Here is a 21,708-nt window from a genome sequence, read left to right as displayed (position 1 = left end):
GTGTGTGTGTGTGTGTGTGTGTGTGTGTGTGTGTGTGTGTGTGTGTGCGCGCGCGTGTGTGTGCGCGTGTCAATGTCAATGAATGCTCTGAGTCAAGTCTTCCTCTGAAGAAAACGTAGCTTACACCCATAGGCCACTCTTGGCTCATAAAAACCTCTTAGATTGTCTTTGGATAATTGACACATCCATCTGCATTATTCTAAAAGATAATTATCAGAAACTCTGACAGGTTTGTACCCTCCATTACACCGCAGCCTTACTGAAATAAGTGTTTTGCCACATACTCTCCAATAGAACATGCAGTCCTGGTGCAGGAGCAAAATAACTAAGCAAATTTCACCCGAATGGCTTTTTGTTAAAACTGCATTTTTTTGGTTGTGGCATTTGTTCACTTTGTGTTCTTTGTTTGTATTACTCATTTTTTTTACCCACTTGATTGACATTTCTTTAAAGACCCTGGTGTTCACACGCTACTATATTTCAAGATGACATTTCATATGACTGTACTGTTGGAGCCCAATAAACAGTCTTTCAGTTACATCAAACAATAGTCGCTTTTATGTTAATCCTTACTGTCCTTTTAAGTGTCTTGATTCAATTATTATTATTATTGTGACGTTCTCTATAAGAGTAATTGCCGCTAATGACCAGAAACAAACTATGAAGGAAATGTATGCACCTTTATCGATGCTACACCTGTCGGTGTTATATTATCATTTTATGTTATTGGATTATTATTATAATGTAGAAGCTGGTTTTAATAATGGAGCTGGTCGATGTGGAGCTCATTTGAACTATTTATCATTTGTAATGATAATTTGGTGTTAAAATATAATTCTTGTAAAGTAAGCCATAAATCAATGTTGTGAGGTGAAAAAGTACAATATGTCCCAGTAAATTGTAGAGTGGATGTATACATTGGAAGAAAATGGAAACACTCAAGTAAAGTACAGCTGCTTCAAAAAAAAAAGTGCTGTACTTGTTACATCCCACCAGTGTACAGCTGATTCATTTGATAAATGAAGTGGTGTAAAACGTGCAATATCTGCTAAAGTATAAAGTAGAATAAAATGGAAAAATAAAAGTATACACTAGGCCTTTACGCTTTTTCTTTTCAACCAGCTGTGGAACAGGTGTTTATTTAAACAGCCTGAACGCTACTGGTGGGGTAGCGATACGTCACTGTCTTCGAGGCACAGGTCAGCTGTGATACCGCTGCTAGGTGGCAGCACCACGACAGAGCTGTGTGTGTGGGGGGTGTGGTTGTCTCTTTCTGCCTGTACGCGCGCGCACGTGGGCGTAGAACAGCCCCTTGACTATAGGTACAGCTGTCTTATTTGTGCTCGAGCAGATGTTGCTGATCTTCGTGTCAGTGAGGAGGAAAGAGTGCGTCTTCCTCCAGCTCGACAAACAGCAGGATGTCTTCGGAAATATTTGAGAAGAAGAAGACGATAGACCTGAGGAAGAAGCACATTGGGTAAGATAATTGACAGTCTGCAGTTATATTGCTCAACAACGTTTTCAATACAGATGTTGTTTTTCAGGCTAGTTACTGTGACAGACTTCTAGAAGTGCGGCATGAAATAGTAAATAACTTTTTTTTTACACTAGAATTTCAAGAATTTGTTTCCCAATAAATTTAAGAAATTAATTGTATTCATGAATTAGGTGGTATATTTGTAGCTAAGCAGTAGTTCATTTGTATGCATTACATTGTATTACAGCCTATTTATTTCTGTTGTGCCCTTTACACACAGTATGACAATGTCTTAACCACTGTACAACATAAAAGCCTGCTAAATCAGAGTGAAGGGCACATTTTGCACATCTGGAAATGTCAATAGTTGCTCCTCTGCAGGCCGTCTTGTAAGATTTTCTTCAGCCATGACCCCATCAAGATTGTGCGAGCCAAAGGCCAGTACATGTATGATGAGAAAGGTCTCCGCTACCTGGATTGCATCAACAATGTGGCTCACGGTAAACACACACGCACAAACACACACTCGAATATAACCAGATCTATTTTATACCACTTTTATGTCCCAACAGAAACCGCAGAGCATAAAGAGGGTTGTTCTCTCTTACATACATGTGTTACATACGTGTTAGGCTGGCATTCAAATGTGCCTTCAAAGCTACAGGTGTTATATAAGAGGACTGCACACAGACTTCCCCCAACTGATCTGCTCTACAAAGTTGTCACGTAACGTACCTCATTCGGAGTGACGAAAGCTGCACTACTTGCAGACAGAGACCGGAATGTAAAACAGGATGTCTCCTGACCTACCACATTCACCACTCTTTAATTTAAGCATCTGGCCTCCAATTATGTGCCTTTTAATATCAGTTGTCATGGTATGTTTTGACCTCAAATTACAGTCGGATGATTTGAAGCGTGTGTTTTTTTTTTTGACCTGAACGTGAGGGCCAGTTCTAATCCTGTGTGCATCCTTTTCTTCCATTCCCCAGTGGGCCACTGTCACCCGGATGTAGTGAAGGCAGGAGCTCAGCAGATGGAACTGCTCAACACCAACTCGCGATTCTTGCACGACAACCTTGTACTGTACGCCCAGAGGCTGCAGGCCACACTGCCCGACAAGCTTTCCGTGTGCTACTTTGTCAACTCAGGGTATGTGGGTAAATTGATTCACGGATGCAATTATCATTTATTCATATCTTGTCTCATGCTCGGCTTAAATTACTTGAACTGTAGCCTGAGAGAGTATCCCAATCCCGTAAAGATAAAAGGGTATAATCCAGACATGTATGAGTTAACTGCAATCAAGAGGGAACAACATACGTGAGAGAGTAAGCCGGTTGTGGCAGATCAACCTCTTTGGATCAGCCTCTTGCTCTTCTGGATTTTTGAGTAAGCTGACATAATAAATAATGGTTTAAAGTGAACGTTTCAGCACAGTATTCCTATAGAGTGTATTGGATTCCGAGAAAAAAAGAACTACAGCATTATATTATGCATGTCTAGCTTGCTCAGACTTGACACATACGCCCTCGGTAACCCTAGTCATCAAACTGCACCAGTCTGGTCTGGTTACTTATTTACATCACTTGCTGGAGTTCTGCACTGTGAACAGGAATTACCTGTTTACAGATAGGTGCCACGAGAGAGAGAGAGAGTTATGAAACAGACAAAACAGAGATGTTAAGTCATTATCGCACTGGTTTTATATAACCTGGGCAACAGGTCAAAAGTGTACTCGTGTGCAATCAGATTGTACACTGAAGACAAGGAGACAAAGATAACTTATAATATGTCGCATATGGGCTTCAGGGAAATGCCACAGCATACTGCAACATTATAGACAATATTGCGCCTCCAATATTGCAGCAAAAATGTTTGGGGACCCCTTTCTTGTGTCAACATGACAATGCCCCCGGGATAGTTTTCTGACTTTGGTGTGAAAGAACCTGATTGGCCTGCAAAGAGACCTGACCTTAACCCCATCTAACACATGGGTATGAGAGGGAACACCTCACTCATGCTCTTGTGGTTGAATAGGAGCAAAACCTTGCAGCCAGGTTCCAGAATCACATTGTATTAACAGCTGTCGCAGTTGTTTTGCAATGTGATTCCATTTTCACTGTAAAGAACTGGTCCAGGTAGATAACTGATTTTGCCTTTTTAATATAACATAATAAAGCATAATTACGCTTTATACTCTGCTACCAAAATTGGATAGGTGTCACTTCATACGCCCTTACAGTACCTGCTCGTGACATCCACGGCTTCTCTTGTGTATTCTGTGGTGACTGAGTAACTCAAAGTAACCCTTGCCCCTTTGAACTTCAGCTCTGAAGCCAACGACCTGGCCCTCCGACTAGCATGGCAGTACACCGGCCACAAAGATATCATCACGTTGGAAAAGTAAGTGATTTTTGCCTCGTCATTGTTCAAAACCACCTGGTACAGTGCCAGATGACCAAAATGAATGTATACAGATGATGAGTCCTTTTCTGCAGTGCATTTTTTTTAAAGATCCTATACTTTTGTACAGTGAAAATAGTTCTGTCTTCACCATGTTTTCCACACTCCACATGATATAGGCTCTTTTCACAGCAGCAGTTTTAAATTGTCAACACATTAACAACATGAATTATGGCTGTATTCCATTCAACTGCGTCAGGGCCCTGGTATTGTGCATGCTGGCTCACCGGAATGGCTGCGACACACTAAGTACTAACAAGCCATCGATCATTTGATCAATGTACACGTGTTTACCCTGCTATGACATGTCAAAATGGGCGCGCTGCAAATGAGAGAACTGACTGGTTTGGTCGGTGGCCTGCATGCGTTTGCTTTGTTTTGCAGTGCGTATCACGGCCATGTCTCATCGCTCATTGACATCAGTCCGTATAAGTTCCACCACCAGTCAGATGCTGAGCACAATCAATCAGTCCATGTGGTGAGTGCTTCCCCCGTCTGCCTGCCTGCCTGCACACTATTCAAACACCATGACTCAACTTCCTCTACTGGGCTTTTCAAGAAGCTTCAAGAAACATTCCAGTTATTTAACCCCCCCTCCTGCACAATAAGTAATAATGGTTCTCACGCGAGTAAGACACGTCAGATTCAGCAAACGCTCCTCCCTTCAGATAACTGTGTAAATGTCGAGCATAAACATGATGAATGCCACCTGTGTGTCAAACAGAGCGTGTTGAGAATTGTAAACTGACATAATTAACGCCCTAATTATACCATATAAGGCTACGCGTCCCGCCCCATATGCCCGGAAGTGCGCACTCATGAAACGTTGCCCTTTTAACAGCGTCAGCAGTGGAATTAAAGGACCTGCTTAAGCCGCGGAATGGGGAACAATAACGAGTGCTGTTAATGCTTTGTTACCTGAGGGTCATCCTGTGTCTGGAATTAAAAAGAAATGATTCGATTTGTAAATGGTTCTGGAGATGCCTACGTTGAGAACGTTACCGGGTGCTTATAAGTATATCTGTGGACAAACAGGCACAACAAGATCAGAATGCCGTTGAGTTCAAAATGAAAGCCCAGTTCAAACAAAGGAGTCACCCACCATGGGTGTGGTCCGAGCAAGGACCTCACCCATAGTTCTTTAGAAATGTATTTGGCAGCTCTCCCGCATGATATGCCTGTTTACCGCATATGCTCACATTCAGATGAACACAAGCTAGAATGGATAGTGTCGTATAGTGTAGCCAAATGTTTCGACATGTTGGATCAAAAATGTGTATCACTTGAAAATGCAACAAAAACAAACAAGTTTACTCTTGTCGTCGTTGTTTTCCAAGATGTTAGCGGAGTAGTCCTGTCCTGTCCCTTTATTAATTACACTTGTCTTTTCCCAGCGTGAGGAGCTCTTCTATTTGCTGCAAAGCACTTTGTAAACTCTGTTTTTAAAGGTGCTATATACGTAAATAAAGTTATTATTATTATTGGGACGCAGCCGTTGCCTATGAATCGGCTTCAGTAATCGTCTCACCGTCTCGTCCCTTACACAGGCTCCCAGCCCAGATGTGTACAGAGGCAAATACAGAGCAGATCACCCTGACCCTGCCTCCGCATATGCGGATGAAGTCAAAGATATAATACACGGAGTCCACGAAAAAGGAGGCAAGGTACAGTTTGTGTTTGATACCGCTGTGTTAGCAGAAGTCACTGCAGAAATATGGCAACACATGTTCTTTGCTGGATTTTGCATTTTTACATGATGACTCTTTTTTTCTTCAAGGACATGGCCCTGAATAACAAAAAATGTCTTATGCAATGTCAATGTTCCTTGAGTATGAAAACAACATGGCACATTACCCCCCTTTTATTTATGAATACATATTGGATTTACTACTTTTTCCTTTTTCTTTTCTTTTTCTCAGGTTGAGGCCGAGCACTCTGGCGTGCGCTTAAGGTCAAATTCGAGTTCACAAGATCATGTGTAGTGAACTCTTATTGTCCAAGGTTGTTGGCCCTTAATCGTATGTTGAAAAAGCTCAAGCCAACCCCACTTCCACTGGCGAGAGGGACGGAATTTCTGCCCGGGGATTTTACAGAATGTTTCTAACGGGTGTTTGTGCAGACATGCGTCTACAGGAGGAACCCGACAACAGGAGTACAATAACCCCCATGTGATACTGGAGAGATACATGTATGTGATTAAATGTTTGCACCCTGCTGATCCTATGAAATACACTGTGTACTGTGTCCAAGTGAATGCACAGCCAGCGTTTTTTGTTTTGTTTTACTCCACAGTTGGCCTACAGTGCGTTAACATTAACTTCTGTCCAAACGTTCCACGATTGCCTCCTTCTTGTTTGTGCAACTTCCTCATGATAGCGGGAGATCCACAGGTCAAAGACGCCAGAGCTCCTCCTCTTTTCCAGTTGATCAGTCTGGCTTTAGATTGATAGGCCTGATGGTTTTCTCTTGTACAGATTGCCGCTTTTATTGCGGAGTCATTGCAGAGTTGTGGTGGGCAGGTCATTCCCCCGATGGGCTATTTCCATCAAGTGGCACAGTATGTACCCAAGTTACTGCAGAGATTAGTAAATATGTGTGCTCGGTACTCTTCCTATGTTTTGTTTTTTCAACAAAAATTTGCTTTTAAAATGTGTTAACATACTTTGCACTCTGCAAAAAATAATTCTTAAAGCAATGAAGAGATATAAACCCAGAAAGACATATAGCAGCTGCACCAGAACGCATATTTGAGAGTTTATTAGGAATATCCTCCTTTGACAGTGCTGCAGTATCAAAGAAACTGTCTTGTATCTTGTTGCTTCTATGAGTTTGTGCATTATTGAGAGAATGAGTAACTCTTTGGAGTTTACCTCCATACTAATGGATATTTTTGCTACTCTACAGGCATGTCCGCAAGGCAGGGGGCATTTTCATCGCCGACGAAGTCCAAGTGGGCTTTGGTCGTGTCGGCACCCACTTCTGGGCCTTCCAGCTTCAGGGAGAGGATTTTGTGCCTGACATTGTCACGATGGGAAAGCCTATTGGCAACGGTCACCCGATGTCATGTGTGGTCACGACCAAAGAGGTGGCAGAGGCCTTCTTGTCATCTGGAATGGAATATTTCAATACTGTAAGAGCATGATGAAGAATTGTGCAAGTGATATTATATTTTAAAATGTTCAATAACTGGTTTTAAGTAATGTAGTTAAGCTCTACAAAGAAGTACAAAGGCAGATTGCAGAGAACACACAAGTTGACCTAAAATGGCGCTGACCCGACCTCGTCCTTGAACTATATGTTCTTGTCTATATTTGCCGAGCGTATCAACACATCTGTTTTCCACATTATGGGGAAGAATACATTCCGTCCCAGCTAGTTGTTTTTTTTCCACTGACTGCCTCAGATTACAGTTACTTCCTGTGAAACAACAATAGTTTAGTCACAAATATAAGAGAATGCATTGTGTTTTCAGTCAGTTTGCTGCAGTTTGGATCTTTTCCAGTCGCATACTAAAAGTAGTTGAGTTGAATGAGTCGCCAGTTTAGCATAAACAAAAAAAAACCATACTGACTCTGTGACATTGTAAGCCTGTTATATATTGAATGCATCAAATTGCCTTGTGGTTCTGTCACCCGCATACAGAGTCTCATGATGATCAAGCTGCTGATTTTCCAAGGTGGTGAGAGTGTAACCGCGGTGTAATCTTTCCTCTTGTGTGTGGGTTTTGAATTTCTCAGTTTGGCGGTAACCCAGTGTCGTGTGCCATCGGCATGGCCGTCCTGGACGTGATTGTGACAGAGGATCTCCAGGGTAATGCACTGCGTGTGGGGAGATACCTGACCAACCTGCTGGAAAAGCAGAAAGAGAAGCATCCACTGGTTGGTGATATCAGGTAAGCACACACACAGTTACAAGGATGTGACAGTGCAACAGTTGATCTTGGACACAGCTGAGTTATATCCGACGAAATGAATGCTTTGGAGTTTGTAACTAAACGGTGTCACATCCTGCAGGGGTCGAGGCCTCTTTGCCGGGATGGAGCTTGTGAAGGACAGGTTGAGGCTTACTCCTGCGACAGCGGAAGCCCAAGAAGTTATATATCGGTAAGTGTGAGAACGCAGGTTATGACATATTAATAATAAAATAAATATGGATGCAGCATTGAAAGCAAAGAGGCTGCTTGATACTGCTCTGCAGCGTATTCTCTGCTGAGATTAACGGCACCCATGAAAAGTTCCACCAGCGTTATGATAGCTTTAGTTGTTGTGGAATATTTCTTATGACTAGTCGGGAGAAGAAAGTGAAGGTTTTCAATCAATATAAAGTAAACAGAGTCTTGATGAACGATCAAAGTTTGTAAAGTCAATTTATTTGCTTGCAAGCAAAGAGAACAGTCTCACAGACACATTGCAGTCATCTGTAAGAGTGCTCTGCCTAAACAGTCACAATGCATGGACATTTATGCTCAGACAGCTTCCTGTTATCTGCTTAGCTAACAAGAATACACAAAGGAGAACACAAAAACAGGTCATCCTTCGAGCCTTAGTATACTTCATTTAAGACAGTCAGGAAGGCGCTTTATCTCCTGTTTGCAAATCCCTTTGTTCACAGTTTGCCTTACAATAAACTGTTTAAACACACAGCAGATGCTTCCTTTGAGGCCACTGTGACATTGTTACAATGACTATTGCAGAGACAGAATAGACATTTTTTACCCTCACACATATATGCATGCAAAGGTTTACGCCTTTACAACTTCAGATAATGCGTCATAAAGGAAGTAAAAAGTATTTCAAACAGAGGATCTCTGTTAGTCAAGGCCTCTCTGTGTCTCTGTCTTACAAAGAAAGAAAGTGCACAAGATAACAGATAACAAGACACCTGGATACTAAACTAATTAAAATCATCTACTGAAACTACAGTTTGGTGTCTGCACTTTTAGGACTTATATTCTTTAAACCTTCACATGAGACTATGACATATTTTCCCATTACATTCCACTCTTTTGATTATACAGTAATCACACAATATAGTAAAAATATGTTATAAGGACATTTCAATAACAACAGAAGTATTACCCCAAAATATGATTTTAAAATGCATCATGTGAGATGTCTGAAGAAAAACTGTTTTTGTGAGATAAAGGATCTGTGGTTGTTTTCAGCCAGCAATACAATTCAATAAACACAAAAGAATAAAAAGATAAAAACCAAAAAAAAAAAAAACTGTCTTCCTGAGCATCAAAATCATCATAGGAGTCAGTGTCGCTGTCGAAGTTGTCCGCACAGTCAGATTGAATAATACAGAAATAAAATAAAAACGAAACAAGCAATAATATGAATATAGCTATAATGAAAAAAAATGCGTTTTTCGTCCTTTTGCAGAGGACCTGACCGTGCTCCTTTCCTTGTGTTTGTTGGCATAAACACATGCCGAGAGGGGCTCTTCCAGACGTCTTTCTTGCGTGGCATCAGCATTGGGACAGTTAACACAGATCACGCAAGCGTCTGTCGGTCAACTGCCCGTTGTGATTCCGTCCGTGATCACTGCATCTCCTCTGTTGGTGGCTCCGTCTGTCCTTCCTCCCTCGGTGGTGCCTGTTGGCTGACACTTGTTGTAGGTGCGAGCTCACCTGTAGCTTCAGTTGGTGCGTCTCCTGGTTCTGGAACCTTCTTGCAGTGGGACGCGTGGACCCAAGTTGCCCTCTCAGCTACTTTGACAGCCGTCTGAGTGACGAGGAGAACCTGAAATGGACCCAGCCAGCGTCGTGAGTTCCAGTGCTTCCTTCTGAAGTCTTTCACCACCATGAAATCACCAGGTTTCAGCTTGTGGAGAGGTCCTTCAGCTGGCCTCGGGAGAGCGGCAATCACCTGTTGTCTTATGTTAGATAAAGCAGAGGACAATTGTGCACAATATGTTAACATTTCATGTTCGCATAAGGCGGTTGAGGGAAGTGGCGCCCCTGGTGCTTCAGTTCCTACATGAGGAGGAAAACCAAACAGTATCTCAAAAGGACTCAGATTGCTTCGTGTTCGTTTTCTCATTCTCATGTACATCAGAACTAGAGGCAGAGCTTTTGTCCAAGGCAGACCTGTGTCAGCACAACATTTTGCTAACTTGGTCTTAAGTGTACCATTTTCTCGTTCCACAGCGCCACCACTGGCTGGATGGTAAGCACAGTGTGTTCTTAAGTCGATACCAAAGTATGCGCTTAGTTCTGTAATGGCCTGATTGACAAAATGAGAACCATTGTCGCTTGATATTTTAGTAGGAATGCCCCAACAGGGAATGATTTCAGAAATCAGAGCCTTTGCTACCGTTGCAGCAGTTTGTTTACTCGATGGAAAAACTTCAACCCACTTGGACCACATGTCTACCATCACTAGACAGTGTTTCTTACCTTCAGATGGAGATAGCTCAACAAAATCCATCATAATGTGCTCAAAAGGGCGTGTCGGAGGCGGATGTGCAGCCTGGCTGGACACTGCCACGGGCCTGCCTACATTGTGAGTAGAGCAGGTTACACATGCAGAACAGAATTTTTGTGCACATGCTGTGAATCCCCTTGTGAACCATGTCTCATTTAATGCACTCAACATTCCCCCTTTTGACACGTGGTCTAACCCATGTGTCAACTTAGCATAATGGCTGAAATAATGCTTAGGCAGACATGGTTTAGCATCAGGCCCTGACCACAGTCCATCAGTGTATGTGCAACCCGAAGCTGACCACAGCCTACGCTCTTCCGGATAGCATAGCTGTAGCTTCTGCATAGCTGTAAGAGAAGAGGAAGCTGAGACAAATGAGGACATGAGAGCAGGGGAAGTGGGGACAGGAAGTCGAGCAGCAGCTTTTGCAGCATCGTCTGTTCCCAGTCGGTAAGTGCCTCGCATTGTGCAACGAATGGACCCAAATCCCGCCACTGATCCTCGCGTCCTTTTGACAGCGAGATGTGTGGAGCTGAATCTGGAACATCAAACAGTTCTTTCTGTGATGGAGTCAGAGAAACAGATACAGCAGATCTATAAGTAGACCAAAACAGTGGGGAACAGGCAATTGCATCATTGAGGCCTTCAAAAAACTTGTCCTCATAGCAAACATCTTGTCCTCTAGAAATGTGTGAGGTGCAGTGTAGATGTTTGTAGTTCATGCAGTCGGCATGTGGTGAGACACATGCCGACCGCAGAATACTGTGTGACAAAGTCGTTGTGCATCATCAACAGGAAGCCACCATTGATAGGCAAAAAGTGACAGAGGGAGTCTGTATCATTTGATGTACGACTCTACGCCTAAGCACTTTAAGGCCATCAGAGGATGACGTCAGTCCTATCCCATAAGCGCACATTAAGTCTCTGCCCATTAAGTCAATTGGACAGAGGGTCGAAAGTTTCACTTTAATGTCAGGATCGTGGTCAGTCTGGTCGGAGTGTACACTCGTCATAGGTACAGTAAATTTTTCAGTTACAGTTACCCCAGAGGCCCCCTGTGAATATACAAAACGCCCACTCATCTTTTGATGAGGAAAATGTTTCTGTTGAATTACAGAGTGAGTAGCCCCAGAATCTACTAAAAATGTTAATTCTTTCCCTTCCACAATAACCTTTGTAGTTGGCATATTTTTGTATGACTCTGATGAGAACATTGAATAAGTGTGTGGTTGTGGTGTAGATGCATTCACTTGTTGTTGCTCCAAGTGTGAAATGACACTGAGGAGTATGGATTGTTGTTCTGCAGTGTGCGTGCGAGGAAGCGTGTGTGCGTTGCAGCAAATGTGCGCGTTGTGTGTGCGTACTGAGTCAGTGTGTGTGTGTGTGTGTACTTCTCTGTTCCGGAGTTGAGAGGGAGTCAGCAGTCTCCTGCCCACGTGCATCGCCTCGCCTCCCCACATCGCGTCAGTCAGAAGTGCCAAATTGTTGATGTAAGTCACCCATCCGTCTCCTCCGTGCTGTCGGCCACGTGGCTGTCGTGATCCGCTGTGTGCATTACGATGTGGGCAATCTCTGAACCAGTGTCCTGTCTCTCCGCAGTGGAAGCATTCGTTGTCTTGCGTCACACGTGAAGCGCCTCTTTGGCGGCCATCTTGGAAACGCCCTCTTCCCTGTCCGTGGTGTTGTCCTCTTCCACGCCCCCTTTGCTGACCCCACCCAAAGTTGTTACGTGGTTGGGTGGGTTGGTTTTGGCCTCCCGTAACTCCTAGCGTCATCTGCTGGACAGCTTGAAGCATCGCAAGCTGAGCTCTTTCTCCAGTTTGTTTGGAGAACTTTTCCTGTCTAGCTTGAGTGTCATTGTGCATTTTGCAGTTGTGTCGTGCGTGTTTTACCACTTCATCAAGTCTTGCGTCCTCCAGGCCAATCACGGAGCGTTCGGTGGCTGTTTTGATGTCTGGCAGCAGCCGGTTCACGAAAGCATTCTTGAGATGTGTTTCCCACACTGACATTGCTGTTTTGTCAGCCGGTTCTTTAATACCATGTTAACTTTTGAGGGGAAAGCTGTTTCTACAGCCTCGCAGACGGCTGTGATGAAAGTGACATATGGACCGTTTTCCATTGCTGTCCAGACAAGCTTGATCTGGCGGGTGTCATGGCCAGCCCCTGTAACTGTGGCCCTGATTATGCTAAAGTCAGTTGGGCCAACATGTTTTACCAGCAATCGATGCACTTCTGGGCCGGTCGGCATAAATTCTTTACAGAATATCAGGAAGTCTTTTGCGAAATCTGCGCCATTCTGGATGCTTGGCAGATGTAGTGAGGCCTGCATAATGTCAGCTTGAGTCCAGGCTCTGAACACGAGACCCAGAGCACCATCAGCGGGTCCTGGAACCTGAATCATGGGCCCCTGGAAAGCTTCGGATGTGTCGAGGTTGAAGACTGGTATGGGTGTGTCGGGGTTGAGCCAGTTGACGACAGCGCCGGCTGCACCCTGCCAGCTATGCGGGTCTGTGTAGGACCATGAGGTGGCAGGTGTCAATGTTGCAGCCGTCAGAGGAGAGACAACCGGGTTGTGGTGAGGTGAGGCTGGACTCTGTCGGAGCTTCTCGTTTGCCAGGCGAGCCTGTTCTTGCTGTTGAGTGTGGAGCCGGGTTGCTGGTCTGCCCACCAGTGGTGCTTCAGCGTGTGGTGGAGGTGGTGGTGGTACGCCATCCTGTGGGGAAGGTCGGTAACACGTGTCCAGGAGGGGGCCGCTCGCTCCTGTGAGACTCGGATACATAGCAGAGGAAGACAATAATGGATTATGTGTGTCTGGAATCAGTTTTTCTTCTTTTAAACACGTCAAAGATTTCATAACTCATTTTCCCACTGTGTCAAACACATCTGGTTTTTCTCTATCATTTCCAAGTCTTTGACTTTGATTTTCTTGCCATTTTTCATCTGTTTTAATTTACCTTCTAAATCCCCTCGTAACATTCTAAACACCCGTCTCCGTGTTTCTGTCGCATCATATCCACTATCGGACCCGAGGGTTCCGTGCTTTTACTCTGCTTACCACCCATATTTCAGGCGTGGACACGTTAACGTTATCTTAAAAACAATATAGTCGTCACCACAAAGCGTAAGTTTCTTTACCGAAGGAAAAAACTATTGCAAAAACCTTATTTGAAGTTCACGTTAAGTTAGTTTATCACGATTCTTATCCTATCAGTTTCGTTAGTAGAATTCACGTATTGGATAATTTAACAACGATCTTACATCAAACCTATAACAATTGTAGTCAAGCGATCTGTGTTACGATCTCAAAATGTTTTTATTCTGAGTTAAATCATCACCGTATAACACAATCCTGTCTGCTACGTAAAAGCGTGTAATAGTGATACGTCAGAAAACGAAAAGGGAGTTTACATGAACCATTCGTAAAACAAAACCACAAACGTCAAAAACAATTGTGTTACCCAAATAATAATGACTACTTGATCATTCATCTGTGTCTGTTAAATTATACGATCTTAGTATAATTTTACAATTACTTTTACAATTAGAATTTTAACTTCCTTACCCGATATTGTAGAAATGAATTCTTTTGTCGTTGGATTCGCGTGCCGTCAATCAGAAACTCCTCGGTTTCCGCCGGCTCTCTCTTCTCTTGTCTAAGGAGGTATTGAGACAGGAAACGTCAGTTATTGAACCTGGAAAGGCCTTTTCTCCGGACGGTCCCCCTGGAGCCTGATGGACGGTCAGCGAACCCTGCCGACAATGCCAAGTTTGTTGTGGAATATTTCTTATGACTAGTCGGGAGAAGAAAGTGAAGGTTTTCAATCAATATAAAGTAAACAGAGTCTTGATGAACGATCAAAGTTTGTAAAGTAAATTTATTTGCTTGCAAGCAAAGAGAACAGTCTCACAGACACATTGCAGTCATCTGTAAGAGTGCTCTGCCTAAACAGTCACAATGCATGGACATTTATGCTCAGACAGCTTCCTGTTATCTGCTTAGCTAACAAGAATACACAAAGGAGAACACAAAAACAGGTCATCCTTCGAGCCTTAGTATACTTCATTTAAGACAGTCAGGAAGGCGCTTTATCTCCTGTTTGCAAATCCCTTTGTTCACAGTTTGCCTTACAATAAACTGTTTAAACACACAGCAGATGCTTCCTTTGAGGCCACTGTGACATTGTTACAATGACTATTGCAGAGACAGAACAGACATTTTTTACCCTCACACATCATATATGCATGCAAAGGTTTACGCCTTTACAACTTCAGATAATGCGTCATAAAGGAAGTAAAAAGTATTTCAAACAGAGGATCTCTGTTAGTCAAGGCCTCTCTGTGTCTCTGTCTTACAAAGAAAGAAAGTGCACAAGATAACAGATAACAAGACACCTGGATACTAAACTAATTAAAATCATCTACTGAAACTACAGTTTGGTGTCTGCACTTTTAGGACTTATATTCTTTAAACCTTCACATGAGACTATGACATATTTTCCCATTACATAGTGCACTGTGAAGAACACGTATCACACTAAAGGCTTATCAATTTATGGAAGGATAATAAAGTTGAATCGTAAAAACATATGTACTCCTGTGTATAATATTTGAAAGTAAGAGCTCGTTATCAAATCATGATATTTTCATGTTCAGCTTTTGAAATCAAAATGCTGCATGTTCTGCCACTTGTAATTATTTTTATTATCAGTATCTGACATTCGATCAAGGTTCAATATCAACTCAAATTGTCACAGGTGTAATTAATAACGATCATTAAGGTTGCGTCCATTCAGGTGCGCCTGCTATTGTTCATGCAGGCTCACTGTCATTGCTTCCTGGACACTTGCATGAAGCAGAGCCGTCGTTTAATATCGTTGGTTCCACCTGTGCTTTTCCTCCTACATGCGGTCAATACATCTGCTGTTAAAGCGGCTTTTTTAAATGACAGCCACTTAGTTTAAATGTGTAAAATTGATGCAGTGTGGAGAGAATAATTCATATTCCCCCCCCCAGGCTAAAGGAACAGTACATCCTTCTTAGTGCTGACGGACCTCATCGCAATGTGCTCAAATTTAAGCCCCCCATGTGCTTCACTACGGAGGACGCTGACCTGGTGGTGGAGAAAATCGACCAAATTCTCACAGGTACATGCTGTTCCCTTACGCTACTTTTTTTTTTTCTCTCTCTGGTGTTGTCTAGGATGGTGGCGCTGTAACGCTTCGTCTTTCTGGCTTGTGCATTATTTAAAACGATCAAAGTTTGTGAAGGTTGCCTACAATCACTGAACGAGCCCTCGTTGTATGCGTTATTGTGTTTCCAGAGCTTGAACAAGCATTGGGCTTGAAGATGCACAATGCATTGGGTGTAGAGAATGAAAGCAGCAAAAGAAAGGTAAGTGTGACTCTGCTTATTTTAAATGCCATTCGTGCCTAAAATGAACCTAAAGATATTTGGACCAAAGATTTAGGCTATTGAATCTTGCATAAAGAAGACGCATGTATAATGGGCAACCACAACAAATGTCTACATTTTCAATTTACATTACATTTTCAATTCAACTTCTTCATCTCATGGTTTTATCTCAAGCTGCCAACTGATGAAAATGGACACCAGTGTCACAGTGGGTTAGCACACGACACAGGGAGCAGTTGAGGATTTCCTCAACAAACCAAACGCTTCAGGACATAACGCTGCCAGCAAACGGAGTCAGAGCTGTGAAGTGACAACACTTTATCTTTTACCGAGTTAAAAAGCTGAGTTCGGACATAATAAACTTTAGAGGTGACAAAATGCTTGGGGGGGGGGGAAATAAAGTGCCTTTGCATGTAACCTGATTAACACAGTATATCTCTGAGATTGCAGTGTCTTCTCAGGTACTATTTATTTTTATTTTATTACAAGCCACTTGTCCCCATAACAACATGTCTATTATGGGTTTTTTTTGGTGCAAAACATTCCCTTAATTATGAAAGCTACCACGCTACACAACCTGTGTACTCTTAATTTTAATATCCGTCAACATTCACTTGATCATGATTTTCAGGGAAATCAGATGTTGATAAATCATAAGTAAATAAATCAAAAGGTAATATGTCAAATAATCCAATGGTGTCCTCATGTCTTAAGCCTTCATTTACAGCTTTCACTGATTTAGAAGCATTACTCACTTTTGTTAAAATGTGTGCAATACCTGTTTAGACCATTGCACATTTTGTGGTGATCAATCTGTTTTGAATAAAATACTGTATGTGATACTTTGTTAATAAATGGTGGAAAGTCTGACCCTGACCGCTGCCTTAAATCAAATGCAGATTGAATCAAATGCATGTATTTGATTCAATCTGACCACCCACGAGCCACTGATCACAATGTATAAGATGAATGCAGAGACAAAATGAAGGAAGAGACGAGGGAGTGGTGGTATTCTATATTTTGATAAGAGCATTTTGCTATCAATTAACGTCACAGATGTGTCTGAGGGTTGAAAGTACAGCGGCACTTTATGACTGTGGAGTATGTCCTCCCCTTTTATTACTTCCAATATGTAGATCCATTATAGATTTTACCTCCTGAGTACATTAGGCAATTATTTACCATCAGTTTCTACCACATGTATCTGCCTAGTATCCTTTGTACAGTATTTGGACTTGGGGAAGTACAGCTGTGAACTGCATTTCCCATGTGTACTTGCATGACAGCACAGGTGTGGTCCGTTTGATGTGATTATAAGATCTGGGATTTCCATTTTTTATCAATTATCTGATGTAATGAGGTTCTAGTGAACAAAAGCTTCACAGTCATTAAATTCTTGCAAATTCAAAATGTAAATCTCATTATTTGTGGTCTTCTGGAGCCGTAGCATCATGGGTGAGATGGTGACTATAAAACTGCCTTGGATGATTTGAAGCATAGCCTATGAAGTAGAACCAGAGAAAACAGAAATTTGCTGAAACAGCAATAATCGTGAGCAGTCGCGTCATATTAAGGCATAAATTAGAATTTTCAACACAAGTTTTGTTTAGTGTGCGTCCCCACACAGATGGAAAACAAAGACTTATCACCATTTACAATGCAGGAAGTTATTCCCCTCTCTGCAAAAACAGGTTGAAGAGGAGCTACAACCAATTACCCATTGTCAACAGATGGTGCTTTAGCAGACTCGGCAACTCGCAGTGTAATGGGGTGTGTATTTTATGCACTGCTGAACCAAATGGTAACAACTAGAACTGTGAGGTGGACCTGATTTGAATCGGAGGTGTAGACAAAAAAACAGTCCTTGATTTATTTATCATATGACATCTTAATAACCTTAAAACCTCTGGCACTCACGTAGGACGCAATAACCACAAGCACCCAATATCGTTTGACCTCAGGATGGATAACCACCACTTATACATCTCTATGAAATCACATTAGTGTCATTAGGCTCAGAACTGAAGTCACATTACTGTGTCCAGTGTTGTCTTGATACTGGAAGTTTCACCTCAGTACAATGTGGCAACGGCCAGGAAACACTTCTGTCTGGTAGATCTCTGACGCCATCTTCTGGAGGCCAAATTACAATTCTCGTGCTGACTTATTGTGTGCAAACAGGCCACAAAATGTATATAAATCTTTACCCTTTGGTGCAGCTCTTGACACGATGTAGAAAATAACTAAATGTGTTTATATAAACAGTACATACAAACAACAACTGCAAGGAGCTCTGAAAAGAAGATTTATTTCACATACTTGTACAAAAATGCAACTGTGACAAGTTATAGGCCGTTACAACGATTTCTTTACAAAAACGTAAAACTTAAACATTAATCTGCCCTTTTAAATTATTCATATAGTGCTAATCCCAAAACAGTGGCTGCATGCCAACAGTGTTCAGTAACTTCCTCTCCTTTTTCTACTCCAGTGACCTGCTGCATGGCACTACTAGCTCATTGCTTGAGTTTGCAACAGATGCACTACACTGAGAGGGACCTGGATATCATGACCAAAAAGGTCCTAATGATGTCGCTGTGACACGTGCATGTGATCCTGTGCTGCATCAGTTTGTTTGGAGATGGAGAGAGGGAAGAAAGTCAAAGAACACCAATGAGACAGAGCCAGTGCGAGACCGTCAGTGCAGCCAGGTCTAATTTCTTGAGCAAGGTCAGTGCTTTCAGTCCTCAATGGTTGATTATAGAAAGAGTTGCGTTTATCCATGTTTTAGTTCGGCACCTATGCGTTGATGTCCTCCGTCCATCCAAATCATTTTAAGCGTGCTCCTTTTGTCTTTAGCCCATGAGGTATCCTCTGAAAAGACAAATTATTCATTTGTTAAGACATTGTGACGCAACAAATGTAGGTTCAGGGCAGCATTGGTGTGTTAAAATAATAACTATTATGGGCGTAGACTTACGGCAGCTTCATGCGCATGAATACTCTGGCCATGAAGAAGCTGAGGAGAACGCTGACAAAACCGATGAAGAGCAACAGGAACCGGTTGAGTTTGGGAATGTTTGGTGCATTGGAGCGGTCCAGGATTATAAAGCCCAGGCCTCCCATCGTGAAAAGGAAACTGGAAGCCAATCCTTCCATAATGTACTGTCCGTTTACTCTGAAAAACAAGTGTACTTACATTGGTTATGCATTATTTACTGTGGCTTAAATATGACGTGACCATCACCTACTGGCTCCAGGTGCTCACAATGTTTTTACTGGCGTACCTGTAAGCCAAGAAGGCCACTGGTCGCTGGTGTCCATGCTCATCAGTCATTGAACCCACACTTGGTGGCTCCACAATAACATCGTAGATGATACCTAGAATGGGAATCAATCACATCGTAATTAGAGCAAAGTTAAAGCGCCTTCATCAGCAAGTTAAACACAACAGAGCTACTAAACCTGATTGAAAACGTGACATTTCCACTACTAACGTCATAGCTGGACCATAATAATCACAGAAGAATCATTCTTGTGCTAGCTCAAAGTTAGCTTAACTTACTCCCTCGTTCATTGCGTTAAAGCTAGCGAGCTGTTTTAAACATGCAACCACAGGCTATAACCTGGCTTTATTTGAACCGCACATTAATTACATGTTCATGACAAGCCGAGACAAAGTATATTCGTCGCTAACAAGCTAGCATTAACGTTAGCTTAGCACATGCATTTTACCTCCAGTGATGAGAAAGTAGGACACGATAACTATCGCATACACAGTCATAGCCGACGGCATGTGCAGCCACGACGGCTTCTTCAGCTTTACATTCGGGCATTCCAGCAACACAAACGGCATACTGTACAATGTCTCCATGTCTTGAACAGAAATTCCCTCTGACTGCAGAATAGATGCTCTCTGACTGATATCCGCCTGCGAAGCGACTATGTTGACGTGTCCCGGAAGTACATCCTTTGTGCAAAGCGTATGCACACAAGTTTTATTCGGCGATTTGAGTGTACTGCACCCCGTCCAAGCAAAAATATTTCCTAAATAGTTATGTTATAGTAAATGCTTTAAGAATTGTAATTGTGCAATTCAGCTACATTTAAATAGCTTTTAACTCTTCTTTCAAATGTGGCGGTCAACACAATGTATTGTGGCCTCATTCATAAGTTTCGTAAAATTAATTGACTTTGTAGTATGTAAATGTTTAACTGTAGATAATGTATATTTTCAAGTAGCTTGATGGATATATGCTTCACTGTGGGCAAAAGTACAATCTCTTATTTACTGAATACTGAATTCACCGTAAATCAAATGAGCTTTTTAAGTCTGAACAAAATCACTGCATACAAATATTTGGGTTATGGGACGGTGCACCAGGGAATCAGTGTAATCCCTTTGCCCCTTAAGGCCAACTTTCAAACTTGGACAAATATAACTGTCCATTTAAAAAGATGGTTGTGTTTGTTATTAAATGTCAGCTATCTTTGCCATTTGTTTTCTTTGAACACAAATGTTTATCACTGTCAAAAATAATCGATGAAACTACTGTTAATATTTCATCATATACTGCATTTTATTTGTGTAGATCAGGGGTGTCAAACTCATTTTCACTCTGGGCCACATCAGCGTCATGGTTGCCCTCAAAGGGCCGGTTGTAAATGTAAGACTGCGTAAATGTAACTACTCCTAACATATTGTTAAATAACTCTCTGCATTTGATTATTGTTTATTCAAGTGTAAAAATATTGTACATGCAGTTATATAAATGTAAAAATATATTTAAGCACATTTCTGTTATTATAACTTAAATCCTTTTAATTTAGGGTTACGAAACCCACATTACTCTATCAAAGATCAAACTATTAAAGAAAATATCAAAGACAAATATCAAACACAAGTTATTACAATAACTTTGTTCAAAGCTTAAAATCCTTTCAAGGGTGCGTTTGCACGGTCCCACGTGAAGTATTCCATGTGTTTTAAAGCACATGAAATTAAAGGGCCGCGTGCGAAATACTTCACGTGGGACCGTGCAAACGCACCCTTGAAAGGCCCCACGATGGGGCCGCGAACGCAACCTAGAGGGCCGCAAAAAACTTTCAGTTTTGCACCTGTGGGCCGCGAAGGCCGCGGGACCGCATAGGTTATCAATTGAAGACACCAGAGATATTACTGTTCTCCATGAGACGCTAAATTACAATATAGCTTCCCACCACCCGGTGGCGGTAATGCGTCAGTCAGTTGTTTAACAAGCTACAAAAAGCAGAAGAAGACACTCAGATGGCCGCTAGCCCAGGCATGGGCAAACTACGGCCATTGGGCTTTTTAATCTGGCCGGTCAAATATTGGTACAAAATTGTCCAAACTATAATAAAGACAAGAGCTGGGCAGTATACCGGTTTTAATTTCCCGTATAATATGAATTCCTCACACACCATTATACCGGTGCATAGCCAAAACAACTGCTGTCGGCTTTCAACAGGCAGCTAAATGTATTCTTTGCTGCTAACGCACAGCGGTCAGCGCTAGTTGTCTTATATGTATTGAGAGGGAACCCTAGTCATGGTCATAACTTTATAACACAACAATTAACAACCCACAACTAATGCTCTTTAACAGAGAAAAACACAACAGCACACAACAGTCTGTGACACATAAACAATTTGTAACACTAATAATTGTACATTTATAAAATTTCACCGCGAGCGAGCCTGCTTGCTAGCACAACAGTCTGCTAACAGCTGGGAGAGGCTCCATCGCTCCAGTAACGTTACATTAAAGAACAGAACAGAGCGATGCAGGATGAACAAAGACAGACCGGAGCAGTGTTACATCAGTGTTATATCATTTAATGAATCATAAACATTATATGATTTAACCACTAGAGGGCAGCAGTGTTAAATCATTTAATGAATCAT

The 21,708-nt window shown here is 42.1% G+C and overlaps 2 protein-coding genes across 2 annotated transcripts; one reads left to right on the top strand and one right to left on the bottom strand.

Moving 5' to 3' along the window:
- Positions 1 to 29: 29 nt before the first annotated feature.
- Positions 30 to 19,424, top strand: etnppl (ethanolamine-phosphate phospho-lyase). The gene is made up of 13 exons (XM_031850955.1): positions 30 to 1,477; positions 1,859 to 1,977; positions 2,470 to 2,629; positions 3,809 to 3,883; positions 4,328 to 4,421; positions 5,491 to 5,607; positions 6,418 to 6,500; positions 6,848 to 7,073; positions 7,681 to 7,835; positions 7,957 to 8,046; positions 15,385 to 15,515; positions 15,692 to 15,762; positions 15,958 to 19,424. The coding sequence occupies exons 1-13, from the start codon at positions 1,419 to 1,421 to the stop codon at positions 16,021 to 16,023; spliced, it is 1,446 nt and encodes a 481-aa protein (XP_031706815.1). The 5' UTR covers positions 30 to 1,418; the 3' UTR covers positions 16,024 to 19,424.
- On the bottom strand, positions 18,076 to 19,740 carry ostc (oligosaccharyltransferase complex subunit). The gene is made up of 4 exons (XM_031850956.1): positions 19,519 to 19,740; positions 19,071 to 19,164; positions 18,764 to 18,961; positions 18,076 to 18,657 (listed from the first exon to the last, which is right to left on the bottom strand). Exons 1-4 carry the CDS (start codon positions 19,655 to 19,657, stop codon positions 18,639 to 18,641), a joined length of 450 nt encoding a protein of 149 aa, XP_031706816.1. The 5' UTR covers positions 19,658 to 19,740; the 3' UTR covers positions 18,076 to 18,638.
- Between the last annotated feature and the right edge of the window lie 1,968 nt (positions 19,741 to 21,708).

This window comes from Anarrhichthys ocellatus, unplaced genomic scaffold, assembly GCF_004355925.1.
Source record: "Anarrhichthys ocellatus isolate YVR2014 unplaced genomic scaffold, GSC_Weel_1.0 scaffold11, whole genome shotgun sequence".
Taxonomy (NCBI): domain Eukaryota; kingdom Metazoa; phylum Chordata; class Actinopteri; order Perciformes; family Anarhichadidae; genus Anarrhichthys; species Anarrhichthys ocellatus.
Note: the sequence above shows the minus strand (reverse complement) of the source record. Positions and strands in the feature narration are given on the sequence as shown.

Coding starts and splice junctions, on each gene's coding strand:
- etnppl (XM_031850955.1), top strand. CDS start 1,419: ATGTCTTCGGAAATATTTGAGAAGAAGAAGACGATAGACCTGAGGAAG. Junction 1,478..1,858: donor CTGAGGAAGAAGCACATTGG/GTAAGATAATTG, acceptor GCTCCTCTGCAG/GCCGTCTTGTAAGATTTTCT. Junction 2,630..3,808: donor TGCTACTTTGTCAACTCAGG/GTATGTGGGTAA, acceptor TTTGAACTTCAG/CTCTGAAGCCAACGACCTGG.
- ostc (XM_031850956.1), bottom strand. CDS start 19,657: ATGGAGACATTGTACAGTATGCCGTTTGTGTTGCTGGAATGCCCGAAT. Junction 19,165..19,518: donor CTACTTTCTCATCACTGGAG/GTAAAATGCATG, acceptor TTCCCATTCTAG/GTATCATCTACGATGTTATT. Junction 18,962..19,070: donor GTGGCCTTCTTGGCTTACAG/GTACGCCAGTAA, acceptor CTTGTTTTTCAG/AGTAAACGGACAGTACATTA.